This window comes from Nyctibius grandis, chromosome 2 (assembly GCF_013368605.1).
Source record: "Nyctibius grandis isolate bNycGra1 chromosome 2, bNycGra1.pri, whole genome shotgun sequence".
Taxonomy (NCBI): domain Eukaryota; kingdom Metazoa; phylum Chordata; class Aves; order Nyctibiiformes; family Nyctibiidae; genus Nyctibius; species Nyctibius grandis.
This window is the reverse complement of record NC_090659.1, coordinates 5,170,531-5,185,368: the sequence shown is the minus strand read 5'-3', so window position 1 is coordinate 5,185,368 and position 14,838 is coordinate 5,170,531. Positions and strand designations below refer to the sequence as shown.

Sequence of the window (14,838 nt, the reverse complement as noted above, 5' to 3'; positions counted from 1 at the left end):
AAATTGCTGACTTTTCAAGTAGGCATCAAGTAGAACTCGGGATCGTAGTAGTATCATCTGTTGCAGCGTGTCAGAACAAACATGAGACCTCACAAAAGCAATGGTGACTATCAAAAAAAAGGCATCAGTCAAAAATAAGTATTGCCCTGATGAGACTCCCATTGCACAGGTGTACTCTGTGCTTGTAGTATTTCCTTGCCTGCCTGACAGAGGACTGTATTTTGGTGCAAATCCACCCAACAGGGCTAAATTCAGCTCTTTTTACTTAGCTTTGAGCCTCTCAGCACCTAAGAGAGAAACATATAGCTGAAAAGAGTCTAGTAATCCAGAGGAGACCTCGGTGAGTTGGCCGAGGCTGAGAGTGCTTCTCTCAGCCCACGGTTACAGCAGCCAGGTAGACAGCAGTATTAAAACACGCACCTCCACACTTCACCTATGCCCACTGTTGTGGCCTCTGGCCTTCCCTGTACTCAGGGTGCCTGCTGGCAGCCCCGCTCCCCAGGAAGAGGAAGCAAGGGGAGCTTTAGGGTGTGCTCAGCCCTCACACACCTTAAGCTGAGACAACAGAGGTTTCCACTGTTCACAGGGTGATCTCGAGCCCGGTCTTGAGGGTGGGTTTGGACCCAGTTTGTGACCGACAGTAGAAAAGCTTCTTGCCTCCCATTCCTATCCTGGGCATGACTTAGCGTCATGCTGCAGTTCCTTGCCAGAAGAGTGAGCACACCTCTGTGCTGGGCCAGAGTCACTCTAACAAAACCTCATGCATGCACCAGTGCCCCCCTGCAAGAAGGTCCTGTGGCAAGTGTCACTCCACCATCATCAGCCCCAGGCAGAGGAGGGCCCGGGGCAGCAGCTGGTGGGAAGCCCAGGAGGGTCTCTCAGAGGTATGACAGAAGCTCACCAAGCCTCTGTGGTGGGAAAGGAGCATCTCCAAAGCATTCCTGCAGCTCTGTTAAGCTCAGGGCACAGAGAGCACTACTCAGTGGCAGAGTCCCAGGAGGAGCCCGCCCTCTTCCTCAGGTCCCAGTAACCCTCCCTCTCTCCCAGGAAGGACCAGTGCTCCTGTAACCACAGAGGAGTCCCAGCTCGGCTGCTTGCTCTGGGGAGTGCACCGATAAAGCTCCGGTCACGCAGGACAGGCAGAGCATGCTGCCACAGCAGGCAGGCGAGCATGGTGGCTGTGCTCACCCACGCCGACCTGGGCCCACCAGCTGCCAGCACTCAGGTGGCAGCTGGTCCCTCCTGGGGATCGGTGTGAAACCTCCTGTGTCCATGGCTCAGGGACCAAAACGTTTTTCTTGTGTCCTTTGTACCAAAATGAGATCCAGAGAGTGAAGTACTAGCACAGGTGTGAACTAAGATCCTCTCCACTCACCCTCATCTTTATTCATTTACTACAGGGGTAATAGCGTATGTTCCAAAATAAACCAAGAAATGTCTACCAAATGCAACTTTAAATAGTGAAAGCCCTAAAACAAGCTGCAGAAAGCTAAGGCAAGAGCAAGTGACACTCCCGGGGCTGTGCCCTCCGTCGGGGTTCAAGCAAAGTGACTGAACTCTGAAGGAGGTAGAAACCTCCTTTCTCCCTGACAAGTTACTTCCCTGCCCTTGTACCAGAAGATAAAAATAGTCACATTTCTGAGGAGAAACAAAGGATGGCTGTTTTAACTCCCCTGGCATGTGTAGGAGAGTCAAGCCTGAAAGAGGTGCTACACGTTCTTCTGCCTAACGCAACAACATGCTAGCGGGATGTCTCCTGTTCTGTGGCTTGCGCAGTTCTCTCCTCCTCCACCTGCTCTGCCTCTTACACCAGATGGGTCAGCTTACCCATTCAGACGTTGCTCTAAAAAGGTCTGTCCTCTCTTGGCTCCTCAGCTGTCTCATAGAGGCAGTTATGAACATCTGAAAGGACCAGAGGAGCGAGCAGTGTTTGTCCAGCACATGGAAGGTGATGCAGGCGCAGTTATTGCAGTCCAACCTCTCCCTTTGGGAGGGAGATCTCTCAGCAGTTCTCTATCATCACCTGGTTATACATGAGGTGCTTACCAGCAAAATCAAGGGACATGGTCCCTCACCATCAGCAGGAGGCCCTACGATGGAAAGCCATGACAATTCAGACAATGCCACTAGTAATCAGACTGCTTGGCAGTTTGTAACACTTGTTTCATGAGCCAATGGATACCAGACCTCTTCTATGACAAAAAAAAATGCCTGGATAGCCAAACAGACCTATGCTGAGAATACAGTTTCATTTTATTTGCCATCAAAGAGTCACAGAAAACTGAGCTGAAACAGTCCTTGGAGAGGCTGTGTAGCACGTTCCCCGGGCCCTCAGCGGGACAAGGATGCCTCACAGATGGTTGCCTCATCCGCCCTTTGAAACCCCCAGTGCTGGAGATCCTCTCCCAGAAATCTATTTCAGTGCTTCCTTTGCAAAAAATAAAATAAAATAAAAATCCTGACCTAACTCTCCCTTGCTGCAATTCAGGCCCGTGGTTTCTTGTTCTAAACACGGTAGAGAAAGTGAAAAGTTTACTCCTTTCCCACTTGTGTTTTTCCCACACAGACGCTTCCAGGCTCTCGCATCTCCTTTCAGTATTTCCTTCTCTGCATTAGGTGACATCAATTCTTTCAACTTCAGACAAGCATTTAATTACATATAACTATTTTTTTGATCCAGTAGGTTATGCACTTGATGCTGAAGCCAGAGGGCTGTCCTAATGTGTGGCAGGAGAAAGGAAAGATACGTGACAAAACCCTGTAAGATCCTTAGGCCCATGTTGTCTCACAGGAGCTTTAGCTTCTTCTTGATATAATCCATCCAAAAGGCACGAAGACAACAAGGTGCAGTAAAAACAAGTGAACCACAAAAAGACACAGGTTTCAAGGCTCAATGCTCCATACCCTGACAGGGAGACACTTGAAGAAAAATGGGCACAGGGATGAATGCCCATCACCTTGAATCTCCTCCACTGCGTCTCTTCACCTCCATTTGATGCTCTCTCAAATTTTCTGCAACGAAAGCTGCTGTTTCATAGCTGAGCGTTACGCAAGGCTGGGCGGGAGGGGTTCCTGACTACTGGAAACTTTCCTTTCCCAATGAATGGTGGGGCAGAGAGAGCCCTGTCCCTCCCAGGGCAGACATTCAAGGTCTTTCTCTCTGGTGGTTTGGAGTCCGCTGCTGCGTGCGGGGCCTGGGCCGCGGGGGCAGTGCTTGCTGCTGCACCTGGGGCTGCGGCAGCGGCCGCTGCTGCACACGCAGCTGCTTCGGGGTGGGATTGCACGGTGGCTGAGGGAGCTCCCGCACCATCATTTCACTGTCCGCCTGGCGAGCCCGCGTCGTTCGGTCCTCGTCTGCAACAACAGAAGGATCCCACAATCAGGCACATACTTATCAGAAGTCACAGAATCACAGAATCATAGAATCAACCAGGTTGGAAGAGACCTCTGGGATCATCAAGTCCAACCGTTGCCCTGACACCACCCTGTCAACTAGACCATGGCACTAAGGGCCATGTCCAGTCTTTTCTTAAACACATCCAGAGATGGTGACTCCACCACCTCCCTGGGCAGCCCCTTCCAATGTCTAATGACCCTTTCTGAAAAGAAATTCTTCCTAAGGTCCAACCTGAACCTCCTCTGGTGAAGCTTGAGGCTGTGTCCTCTTGTCAAACAGCCAGGGAAAAGTACTTGGCCCAAGCAAGAAAAACCCAAATACCTGGAAGGCCACCATCACTCTCAGGTGTTCCTGCTGCTCCAGCGAACAACCAAAATCACCTCTGTCTGCGCATACTGGACAAACCCAAAAGCTTTTTGGGTGCCTGCTGAGGTCAAGGTACCTGGGGGTGTTTGGGGCAGCTCTGCCCTCTCTATGCTGGGAGAACTGACTTTGCTGGGGAGGCCCCAGCGGTCACCAATGGACACCCCCAGCCTGAGCTGCTCTGTCCTCTTTTGGAAACGGGCCACTGAAGGGAAGGTGAGATGGAACCCCGGGAAGCACCATCAAAGCACTCTGCCCTGCCACTATCCGTGCTGGGATTTCCAGGCACCTGGAAGCCAGACGTCCATTTTGCCAGGATTAATTTCCCCACACGTAGAAGAAAAGACAGCTGACTTTTGATCAATGACTCATAATTTCTGAAATGTCGGTCAGCTTATCTTAGGGACTGAGGGATTTACCTCTTGGGACACTGAAATGGCCTTAAGCACACACCAAACTCTTTCAAAGAGGCTAGACACCCTCTTACATTAGTACTCATTTTCCCAGACTTCTCCTTTTCTTAATTCTTGCTGAATCCAGATCCAAGAACCGAGGATATGCTATCACTGCACAGTTGAGGGAGCAATGTGTCCCACTCAAACAAGAACAGCCATAATGTAAAATGACACTCATATGGCTATGCTCACACCAGCGTTGTGCTCCCAAGCTATGGCAAGCCTTCTGAGATGACAACCCGTGGTTGCACTGTGGTGAGATCTCCCTGCAATCGGGGAAAGCGCTCCCCTATTCTTCATGGTCATAACTTCAGGGGAAGCAGGAGAGCCATGGCAACTTACCCACGCTCAGGTGGGGCGAGGTTGCACTCCCCTCAGCCACAGGACTGGTCATGCTCACCCTTGATGTCAGCCTGACCACTGGCACCTTTGAGGTATCGGCTGAGGTTTCCTTCAGGCATTGTTCTATCTTGACAAAGACTATTGTGGTGTACAAAGGAGCTTTTACTCCCATTTTGTGACTTGAGAACCGACTCATACAGAGACTAGCTGTTATTTGAGCTCACACAGGAAGCCTGACACAGCGTGTGGGGGCAGGACTCAGAAACAAGCCTTTAAACAAGCCCTGCCAGGGCAAGCTCCCTCCTGCTTTAGCCTCCCCTTCCAGGTGGGCCAGACGACTCTTCTTGAGTGGCAGCTCAGTATCCTCTGTCCACCTAAACTAGCAGCAATGCCCAGGCTGTAATTTAAAGCAACCTCTCTGTCAAGAGAGCTTTCCTATGGTCTTAAAGAGGCATGAATTTTGGACAACAGATGAAATCTCTGCCCACCCTGGAAACCTCAACTCTTTATTGTGCCCCAAGTTGGACCTCTAGTGATGTAAGACCTCCAAGGACATTGTTTTATAGAGAGGACAAGTTCTGTGAGATGCCTGAGGAAACTCCTGGAAAAGCTGAGCCCCTTCTTGCCCCTTCTCACTATCTGCAGTGTTTCCAAATGTGACTAATGATTTCAAGGATCCTAATTTTACAACATAAAAATTAATTTAAAAAATCTTCTTATGGGATATCTAATTTTAGCCCCATAGATGCCCATGACTGGTGGCCTTGGATGAGCTTTGGAGGAGCAATTCTTCCTCCACGAACAAACAAAAGTGCTTGAGAACAAGAAGTCTTTTGTTCAAAGCATGTATCAGAAACCAAGACTGGCAATGCCAGCCAATCTGCCGAGAGTCACCATATGCCAAAACCAGGTTATTGCTCATGCCAAGGCAGAGAGCATGCTCCTGCCCACAGGGCTGCTGTCAGCAGGAAGCTTTGAGATTTTAGGTGGCTGGATAAAGTCCCTTGAACACTTACCATCATTTTCAAACCTTTCTGCTTTCTTCTTCCTGATACAATAAATAAGCAAAATCATGAAGATGACAAAGAAGGTTGCACCTCCTGCTATGCTTAAGATGAGGTAAAGGTCCAGCTGGCCTAGTTAAGGGAATGAAAGAGGATGTTAGAGGGAAAGAGATAACTTGCACAACATCTACCTAGAATTCTGTTTTTTCTTCTGTTGGCTGTAAAGGCAGCCCCAGTGAGAGAGCCCGCCCTTTGCCTTTTCTCTGTGCTCAGAAGAAAGTTGCTGGTCCTCATTGTGTAGAACTTTGATTGCTCCCTGATGGATTCAAGTTTTGCAGAAAATTGAAACCAGAGCATTCATGTGTGCCAGCTCATCTTATTTAAATTACTATAAATGCCCTGCTCCTGCTAGCAACGGACCCTTTTAAGGTCAACAAGCATCCAGGCAGTGCTCAGCATCTAACAAAAATAAACTTTTTAAGTATTTCCTACTGAGCTGGAAACACTGAGACTAGCTTGCTTCGTAGTATTTTGGTACTTCCTCTTCAAGTTTTGGCTGTATGCAAATTTAAAAAATAGTGAAAAGGAAAAGAACGTAACCAAATATCCCACAGTCTCAAAACAAGAGTTCAGTTTGCCCGGTGAGAAAAAATTTATGAGTGTTTCTTATTTTTGCCAGATAAGCTTTGCTGGATGCTGGCCTTCCTTTGCCACCTCCTGCTTCGTCTGTCCTCCTGGCATTCAGTGCTCACGCTCAAGCATAGGCACTGTGGAGCTGAACCCAGCAGAAGTGCACCTTCCTTGGTTTCTTGGAGGACAAAGCTCCAAAGGGGATGACACCACTGGTACCACCCTTAACATCACTGGGCATGCACCCGGAGGGCAAAGAGTGATGACACCAAAGCCGAGATGTCTACAGTATAAAGGCCACCACAGCCTAGGCTGCCCCAGTGGAAAAAAAGTCAAGAACCCCCAGATTCTTCTCACCTGTTTTAGGTGCCAGTGTTACACCGAGGTGTATTTTGCCCTCTCTGTGCTTGTTCCTCCCAGCTGACTGTAAGGTGAGCCCAGACAGATTCACACATAGTAACACTTACATGAAAAGTTAGCTGAGCTGAAGCCCATCTGAAGCATGCCTTGCCTGCTGAAGGTCAAAATTCAAGGTGAAAGGCCTCAAATGCAGGACCAGATATTCATGGAGGGCAGCAGGGTTGGAAGGAAGTTTGAGTGCAAGATGAGGGATTTTTAATCTACTATAGAGCTAGCAGAGTCCTGCCACCACACAGAAAGGTTTGAGGGATTTTTTAGTTTGAGTAGGAAGGGTCAATGCATCCAGCTGATGGCTAATGTCTGCCTACACCAGCAATGCAGGCAGGCCCATGCTTGCCTGGCTTGTGCCCTGAGATGGCCAGCTTCAGCCAGCGGTTCCTCATTAAGACAATATGTTTGGGCTAGTTTGCCCTGCCTTAAACGGACCTAACCCAGCAGCATGTTTTCACCCCTTGCTCCAAAGTCCATGCCGCATCCTGCTCCCCCACACCCCAGTCCCTTCCCAGTGTTAGCACCAACGGGACTGTGCAGCCCATCAGGTCAGGCAGCTCATGCAGCAGAAAACAACCTTTTTTGGCTATTTTAGGCATCAGGGAGATCCTGCAGGAGGCAAGGGCTGCGCAGGAGAGCAGAGGTCACTCCGTCCCTCAGCTCTTTGCCCTTCAGCAGACCTTGGATCTCTTCAATAAGGCCTCTATACTTTAAGGCTTGCTCCCTTCCTTCTCACACCATGGGCTGGCCTTTGGACTTGGACTTTCCTTAAATTCGCTATGGCACAAATAGCTTGAAATTGGAAATACTGAGCCAGTTGGTGTGAGCCCCCCACTCTCCTCTAGCTCTAGCAGGAATCTAGAGCAAGAGAGTGCTTTAAGCGAAGGACTCGCAGTTAGGTGGGATGAACCCAAGCCCAGCAAATTAAAGGACTTCTCCCAGTACTGCACTGGACATCTGAACTTTGAACTGAACACCACATCGAGTGTCATAACAGTATGATCTGTCCCTTGGTTTTTGCCTTAACTTTCAAAACTTTTACGGGCGGGGAGTCATGACTTCTTTTGTCTATCTAATAATTTTCAGCATGACTCTGCCCATTTAAAATGCAATTCCTTCAGTTCTTTTGCTGCATCTGTGGTTTAGAAAGATGACACTTCAGGTGAAAGAAAATCCATGGTACATTTGAGCAATGCTCATCTGAGCCACACAACCCCAAAGCTCAGCTAAATTCTCCCTAACCTCCTCCTGATTTCTAGGCCAAGCTCGAGAGTCCAAGCAGCTTACTCTTCCCCTTGTGAGAGCATCCATCCACATCCACATGTAGTGGGCAACCACCACCTTCACAAGTATGATCGTGGAGAGGAGAAAAATAATGTGCAACTGATTTCCCCACCATGAGGATGTAAATCAAGAACAAATCCCCTGAAATCAGTGCCATGTCTTCACATGCATAGCAGAAGATCCCTAATTTCAAAAAATAAGACGTTAGTTTATGTCGTGGTAGCTTGGGTAGTTTTATACTACCTTACTGAAGTCAACTCTTTGGCTTTGGACTGGTTGACTGAAGTCAACCTTTGGGAAATACCATTAGCTTGAAAGGAATAAAGGAGGATAAAAAAAGGAGGAAAGTGCTTCCTGCCCTTTGCAGACTGCTGTGTGCAACTGAAACACTTTCAGGCCCACCTCCCCACTTTCTTGTTTACTTCATTGGTCTACCACTAGTGATGGTTGACACCACTTCAGTCTGTCAGGATGCTGACACCAAAAAGTCTGTCAGGATACCTCTGGCAACTTTTGGAAGACAAGCCAGCAGTGATGGAGGGGAGGGAGAAAATTACAGGATGGGCAAGAATCTGTCTCTCATTCATTCACCCTTCAGCCAGCCTGATCTTGCTGGCAGGCTGCAGTTTCCCCCAGGAGACATCACCTCCAGTGGAAGCAGCATTGCAGTGTGCCCTGGGGGCCTCTCTGCGACCCACAAGGCTCTTGACTCCAGAAAAACCTCTTCCCCTCTTCCAGTGACACTGAGCATCGGGAAAACACCGCTGGCCACAGGAGAAGAGGAGGAGCATGGCCCACCTCACATCCCGCTGCCTCCAGCTTGGCCTCCCTGCAGTTAGAGCAGGGATGCCATAAGGGTAGCAGTGGGGCAGGCAGCAGCAGGGTGGGGAGCGTGGAGATTCGATAAGGCTGGGGAATGCCAAGCAGAAAGCACAACTCACATCCTGGCTACCACAGCAGCATCGGCTCCCAATAACGGCGGTGGTGTCAGACTCGCCATACTGGGTACCGGGAACCATCGATGCTCCTGGCGCCTGGACCACTACTACAGATACGTGCAACTGCATCAGGCTTTGTGGGTCCACCCTTGCAGATTCTGGCAAAAATAGATTTTTTTTACCTGAGCACTTAATTACTTCTTCAGCCGTTTTTTTGCTGACTTGGTTCTTAACAACACATCTGAATGTCCCAGAATACCGTGTGTGGAATTCCAACCTTGTTGCATTCTTCTGGATTTTTTTGCTTTTATCGTCTAGAGTCAGTTCTATTATAAATGTTTCATCTTTAGTCTTCTGCTTCACTTCACACTTGACAGATACAGTTTTATTCATGCATTCAGCACTGAGGATAGGCTGAGGGACAGGCTCTGAAAAAGAAGAGAAGGGACAGGCACCTCTGAGATGGTTTCTCCTTTGGAAAACCTCCATTATTAAGCAGAACAGAGAATAAGCCCCCAATAAGCAGTAAGGGAGTAACACTGGCTAATGAGACCAGAATGAAGAGCAAATTAGACCTCTACTACAGAAGTAACACGGCAATAATAAAGAAAATGCAGTATATTATTAGCCTACATATTTGGCCTAGCAAAGCAGAGTTGCACCACCATGGCTGGACTACTTTCAGTCTCAGCCTGGCTCATGGCCAGCCAGACGGGCAGCTAGCTACATTTTGGTTCCAGGTTCTCTATCACTGGTCCACTGAAAGAGCCAGAAAAGCCTGCGGGGCTTTCCTCAACTAGGGGCAACTGGTAGGGACATCAGATGGAAAAAAATTAATTTCTACCTTTTAGACTAGGTAAAGAAAAACATGCCAGGGCCACCTCTTGTGTAAGTTAAAGAGATCATAAGTTTTAAAGCCAATAAGGGCTGCTCATAGCACATGCAGTCTACGTTCATGCTGTGACATCTGCAGCCACCCTTTCCTCATTAAGCCCACTCCTCTTCTGCAAGCTGTAACCTATCAGTCACGGGAACACCCCAGTGTGAAACACTAGAGCCTGGGGTCCTGGTGATGGAGTTGTGTGATGATATCATCTAAACTATCACGGTTTTGGAACAACTGTTTGTCTAGCCCTACTAACAAAGTATAATCTGGCTGGCAAGTGATTCTATCACCTGACAGTTACTAAAGGACTTTAATCCCAAAACTGCTATCAGAGGTAAGGCAACCTCTCTGCTGCACAGTAGATGAAATGATGCAGCACATAGCTAGGTTGGAACCTTAACCTGAAGTTGAACCCAAGACACGCCAATGACAGCTCCGTAGCTTAAAGCATGAGTAAATAGCATCATGCCCTGATGACTTCCTGTAGACAGTTCACAATAATAATTCCTGAAGTAGTGAGACATCCTCACTGCTCAGCAGTCCTTTAGCACAGGACCTCCCACTGCACAGAAATGCTGCTAAAACCATTCCAGCTGTCATTGCTGCCTCATGAAGGCATCATTTCTGTAGTGCCAGCTGCTGCGCACAGACTCAAGCGGTTGGCAGAGGTGTGCATGCTGGCTGAAGAAGGATGGAGCAAAATCATCCTCTTGGTGGGGAAAAAACCCATGCTGCCCTACAGCTTAGAGGTCTGGAGAGATGGCAGCAGCCATAAAGGAGCAGAATAGCCATCCCCATCTTCCCTACTTATCTCAAAAGCTCTGGGCTGCTACCGCTCTGATCTCTCAGGACAAGATAAAACACAGAAATGGAGGCTGCCCTCATGCTTTGAACCCGTGCAGCTGAAATCCCCAGGCATGTGCTTAAGCGTGCTTTGAACAGCACAATCTTCATATTTGTTGTGTTATGCTATGCAAGGATGGGGTGCAGGAGTCCTCTTCCCCTGCAAATTCAACTCCTATTGTGGTCTGTCTCAGGGGAGGTGACTGCTGGCTATTTTGAATGTTAGAGCAAAAATGGAGTGGGATCACATTGCCTAAATACAGGCATTTAGTGCCACCTGGGCTCCTGAGCTATCCTCAGGAGGTCGGCAGATGCAACACAAGGTGCTCACCTTGCTGGAGCAGTAACTAGAGACCAAAAGTCATAACTCAGTGCCCATAAAATAGCACCAGAAGTGCCAGGAGTGCACAGTGCATCAGCCACAGGCACACCTCATGTAGGTTGCTGCGCTCCCACAAGAAGTCTCTGGAAGTAGGGTGCTTCTGGGAGCACTCACCCTGCTGCCAACACAGACGTGCTCACGGCTGCTTGCTTGGGCACACGTAGAAACCTGGTGGCTGACAGAGAGGGGAGCCAGAAAGAAGCAGGGGACCAGAGGGCATCAATAGGAGCAAGGGAGAAGAGCGGCAGACTGCTGTCCATGGCGAGAGGAAAGAGGTACGTCCCCCCAAAACAGAAAGAGGGTGCAATGAGTAGAAAAGATTGTAGGAGAGAGCAGGAATACCAAGTCTTATTCAGCGCTGCTAGGAATGGTATGGGAGGAGCAAAAACTCACCCTGAACGATGAGCATTTTTTCTTCTTCTGCCTTCAATTTTCCATCCTGCTGATAAACAGTCACCGTGTATTTTCCACTGTCCTCTTTCATCACCTTCTCTATTTGCAGAGTCCCATTTAGTAATATCTTACACCTGCACTGTTCCTTGTTCACATAGTACTTAACTTTCTTATCTTTTATCTGAAGCAACCTTTTTCTGTCTCTCAGCCACGTGGCATCGTATATGCTCCCAGCAGCAGCGATGCTGAGAAGAGCTGACCCATTCACTGCCGTGTAAATCCAGTTGGTGATGGAGCCTGTAAAGGGAAGCACAACCCACCCATCAGCGTGTCTCCAGCAGCCCCTGCTGCCATCATTGGTGACCCAAAAAGTTGTCACCTGCTACCCTGCTCTGAGTTGTAAGCCTCTCTGCATTACTGATGCTGTTTTCTTCCCCTGCTCCAAAGCGCCTTTTGATCATTCATTAGATAAATGTCAGCACCCAATTTAATTCCGGGAGGTGCGGAAGCTAAGAGTCTGGCTTTCAAAAGCCAGCTTTATACTCTGGCTGACTTATTTGGAGTGAGTTTGAATGCCAAGATTCATGGATGCCTCTGAACTTAACCCTTCCTGAAAATAAGGTCACTTCGGTGTGTTTTGCAGGGGGCACGGGCTGGTACTCAGAGTGCCCACCACTGTAAACATCACTGCAGACAGGAAGAACACAAATTAGTAGTGGCCCTGGACAATAGGATCAGCTCAGCAGTAACAGTGATGGCAATAATAGTAATATTAGTGGCCCACGTCAAGCAGTGAGCGAGTGTAAGACACTGAACTGGAGGCAGACCCAGCGCTGCCAGCTTGCAGTGTCCCCACCTCACCCATCCCAGGCACCCTGCCCCACTGCAATATATCTTCTTGATATTTATAGCACAGGATCATGATGAGGCAAGTAAGGTGAGGAGAAACAAACAGCTAACCACATCCTGTGAACCAGTGGGGCATGGGAGACGTTAGGAGATAAGTAAAGGCCAAAAAAAATCTTTTCTCTTTGCAGGTGTCCTTTGCTGACAGGTCCCCTCTCTAGAACAGGTAAGAGTAGGTGCTTCACAAAAGTGCTACCAGGACTGGGCAGTAGTTAGCGTGTGGCTGCTGAAGGCGACGTTCAGGAAAGCCAAGGCTACGAAACATCAGTCACGTTACCACCAGTGGAGATGATGTCCTTTTGGGGCTGTGCCTGGGTGGGCTGCCCTCTCCCCTCCAGGCTGCTTCACAGCCTTTGCAAGGCCCATCTCCGGTGAGCCGGGACTTCGGAGTGCAAAGTTTGTCAGGAGGTCACTTCAAGTGAGGTACTGTCTCCACCCCACAGTGGCCGGTAGAAAATTGGTAGGAGGAGGTAGAAAAGTGCTCACAAGTGTCAGGTGAGATAAGCTCACCGATAACCAAATGTGCACTCGGAGCCACGGCTTATTTCATTTGCCATTTTTCTTATGTTCATTCCTCTTCACTTTACAGGATAAAGCCAGTCAGAAGGAGGGAATTTCTCATTAAATCACCAGATAGAGCTGATTCTGCTCTAATTTTATATATTTTAAGAACCTTTTCCGCACAGAAAGACTATTTTTATGCATATTTTTATTACAGTCCTTCATTCCTGGTGTCTAGAACAATGATAAACTAAATCACAGAGGGGAAACTGAAATGCAGTTGCTATTTCATGACACTAACAATCACAGCATCACAGAATCACAGAATCAACCAGGTTGGAAGAGACCTCTGGGATCATCGAGTCCAACCGTTGCCCTGACACCACCCTGTCAACTAGACCATGGCACTAAGTGCCATCTCCAGTCTTTTCTTAAACACATCTAGAGATGGTGACTCCACCACCTCCCTGGGCAGCCCATTCCAATGTCTAATGACCCTTTCTGAAAAGAAATTCTTCCTAATGTCCAACCTGAACCTCCCCTGGCGAAGCTTGAGGCTGTGTCCTCTTGTCCTATCGGTAGTTGCCCGGACATAATCAAAGAACTAAAACAGCGTGCCTCTGCAACAAGAAAATTAATCCTGAAGTGTTTCCAGCACTTCAGCCCCAGTCTAAGGAGAGGCTGTTATTTCAGTATTGCATTTCTTGGAAGGTATTTGATGTATCTAATGAAATATTCTGAAATCAAGCTATATCAACCAAACAGTCTTGGAAGCAGCTATCCTCCACGCAGATGACACTATGGATTACACCCAAATATTTGAATTCTGATACTTGTTTCTGCTCAGTCATGCACAGGTATTTAGAGCTAGTAGTAGGATTTCTTTGCATAACAGATACTATCATTTATTTTTTGTCTCTGAAAGTAAAGAAAAAAAGTCATCTAAGTTTTCAAGGATAATTCAATAGCATCTCTATGGACAGACCACCCAGACACATCTCTGGATGATGTTTATCTGATCTCCACAGTCTTACTAATGGAAAGGTGCGTATCCCACACATACAATACTAAAAAATCTGTTTAGCTCCTGTCACAGCATTTCTGCTAATGCCAGCTGAAACACACTCCAAGGGGCAGAAAGATCCAAACTGGCAGCGTAGAGCTACCTTGCAGTCACAAGAAAGAGTTAAAAGGAAAAGCTCCCGTATTAACTTTAGAGAAGAAAGGAAATCTTTGTAACAAGTTTTCCATTCAAGGGAATAATCTTCATTTCTGCTGCACAAGATCTTTTATATATCATGTACGACAAAAACCCCAAACCTTATTTATCTATTAATTTTGTTCTGCAGGAAAAGAAAAGCATTAAACAGCCATACATAAAATCTGTAGTGGAATGAACAGAAACAAAATAAACCTCTGCATGATTGTATTGTCTCCATCTCTTATAACCTTCTCTAATCTATGAGTTAACACCTTAATTAAGTTTTTAGATTAATATTTTAAAAAATAATGAGAGCAATAATTTGCAAAATATAAAAGATGTATGTATTTGCTTGCTGGTTTCACATCTCAGACTTACTCAACTCTACTGAAGACACTGAGATATATCACTCTTTCTGTTAATATTTATGGAAGAATATAATTTGCACTTTCAAAAGATTTGTTCATCTTTGATAAGAAAAGGAAATTACATGCAATAATGCACCGTAACTGGATCTCTAATGTAGTACAAGCTACCTCGAGGGCAGAGAGAAAACTGCATGCTGACATTTCTTATTATACATGTGTCAAATTAAGCCTCATTAACTTAAAACCAGAACTGTTTACAGCTTATTATTATAACTGGAATAAGAAACTCAGGTTCTGCCCTCCCCCAGCTGAAAATTAAATCAAATAATAATAGCAATAACCCAAAGGTCTTCACTCATTGGGAAAGTGGAATTAGTCTCTTATCAGTAACATCCCACCAAATTGTAAATGGTTTAACATGCAATTTTAACAACGCTAGCCCGAAAGAGAAAAAAATGGTAAGAAAAACTCACATTTTACAGTGGGAAATAAAAGCAGCAAGCACTTGACTAGGAAAATCCTCCTAAAGTTCAT

The 14,838-nt window shown here is 47.2% G+C and overlaps 1 protein-coding gene across 1 annotated transcript; it reads right to left on the bottom strand.

Annotated features, from left to right (window-relative positions):
* Positions 1–3,145: 3,145 nt before the first annotated feature.
* Positions 3,146–14,838, bottom strand: CD2 (CD2 molecule). Its single transcript, XM_068395599.1, has 5 exons — positions 14,778–14,838; positions 11,329–11,625; positions 9,007–9,252; positions 5,574–5,693; positions 3,146–3,354 (listed from the first exon to the last, which is right to left on the bottom strand). Exons 1-5 carry the CDS (start codon positions 14,836–14,838, stop codon positions 3,146–3,148), a joined length of 933 nt encoding a protein of 310 aa, XP_068251700.1.

Excerpts from the sequence above, each read along its gene's own strand:
- CD2 (XM_068395599.1), bottom strand. The coding sequence starts at position 14,838 with ATGAACTTTAGGAGGATTTTCCTAGTCAAGTGCTTGCTGCTTTTATTT. Across the intron at positions 9,253-11,328 it reads AAAAATGCTCATCGTTCAGG|AGCCTGTCCCTCAGCCTATC; the intron begins GTGAGTTTTTGC and ends CTTCTTTTTCAG. Across the intron at positions 3,355-5,573 it reads AGAAAGGTTTGAAAATGATG|ACGAGGACCGAACGACGCGG; the intron begins GTAAGTGTTCAA and ends CTGTTGTTGCAG.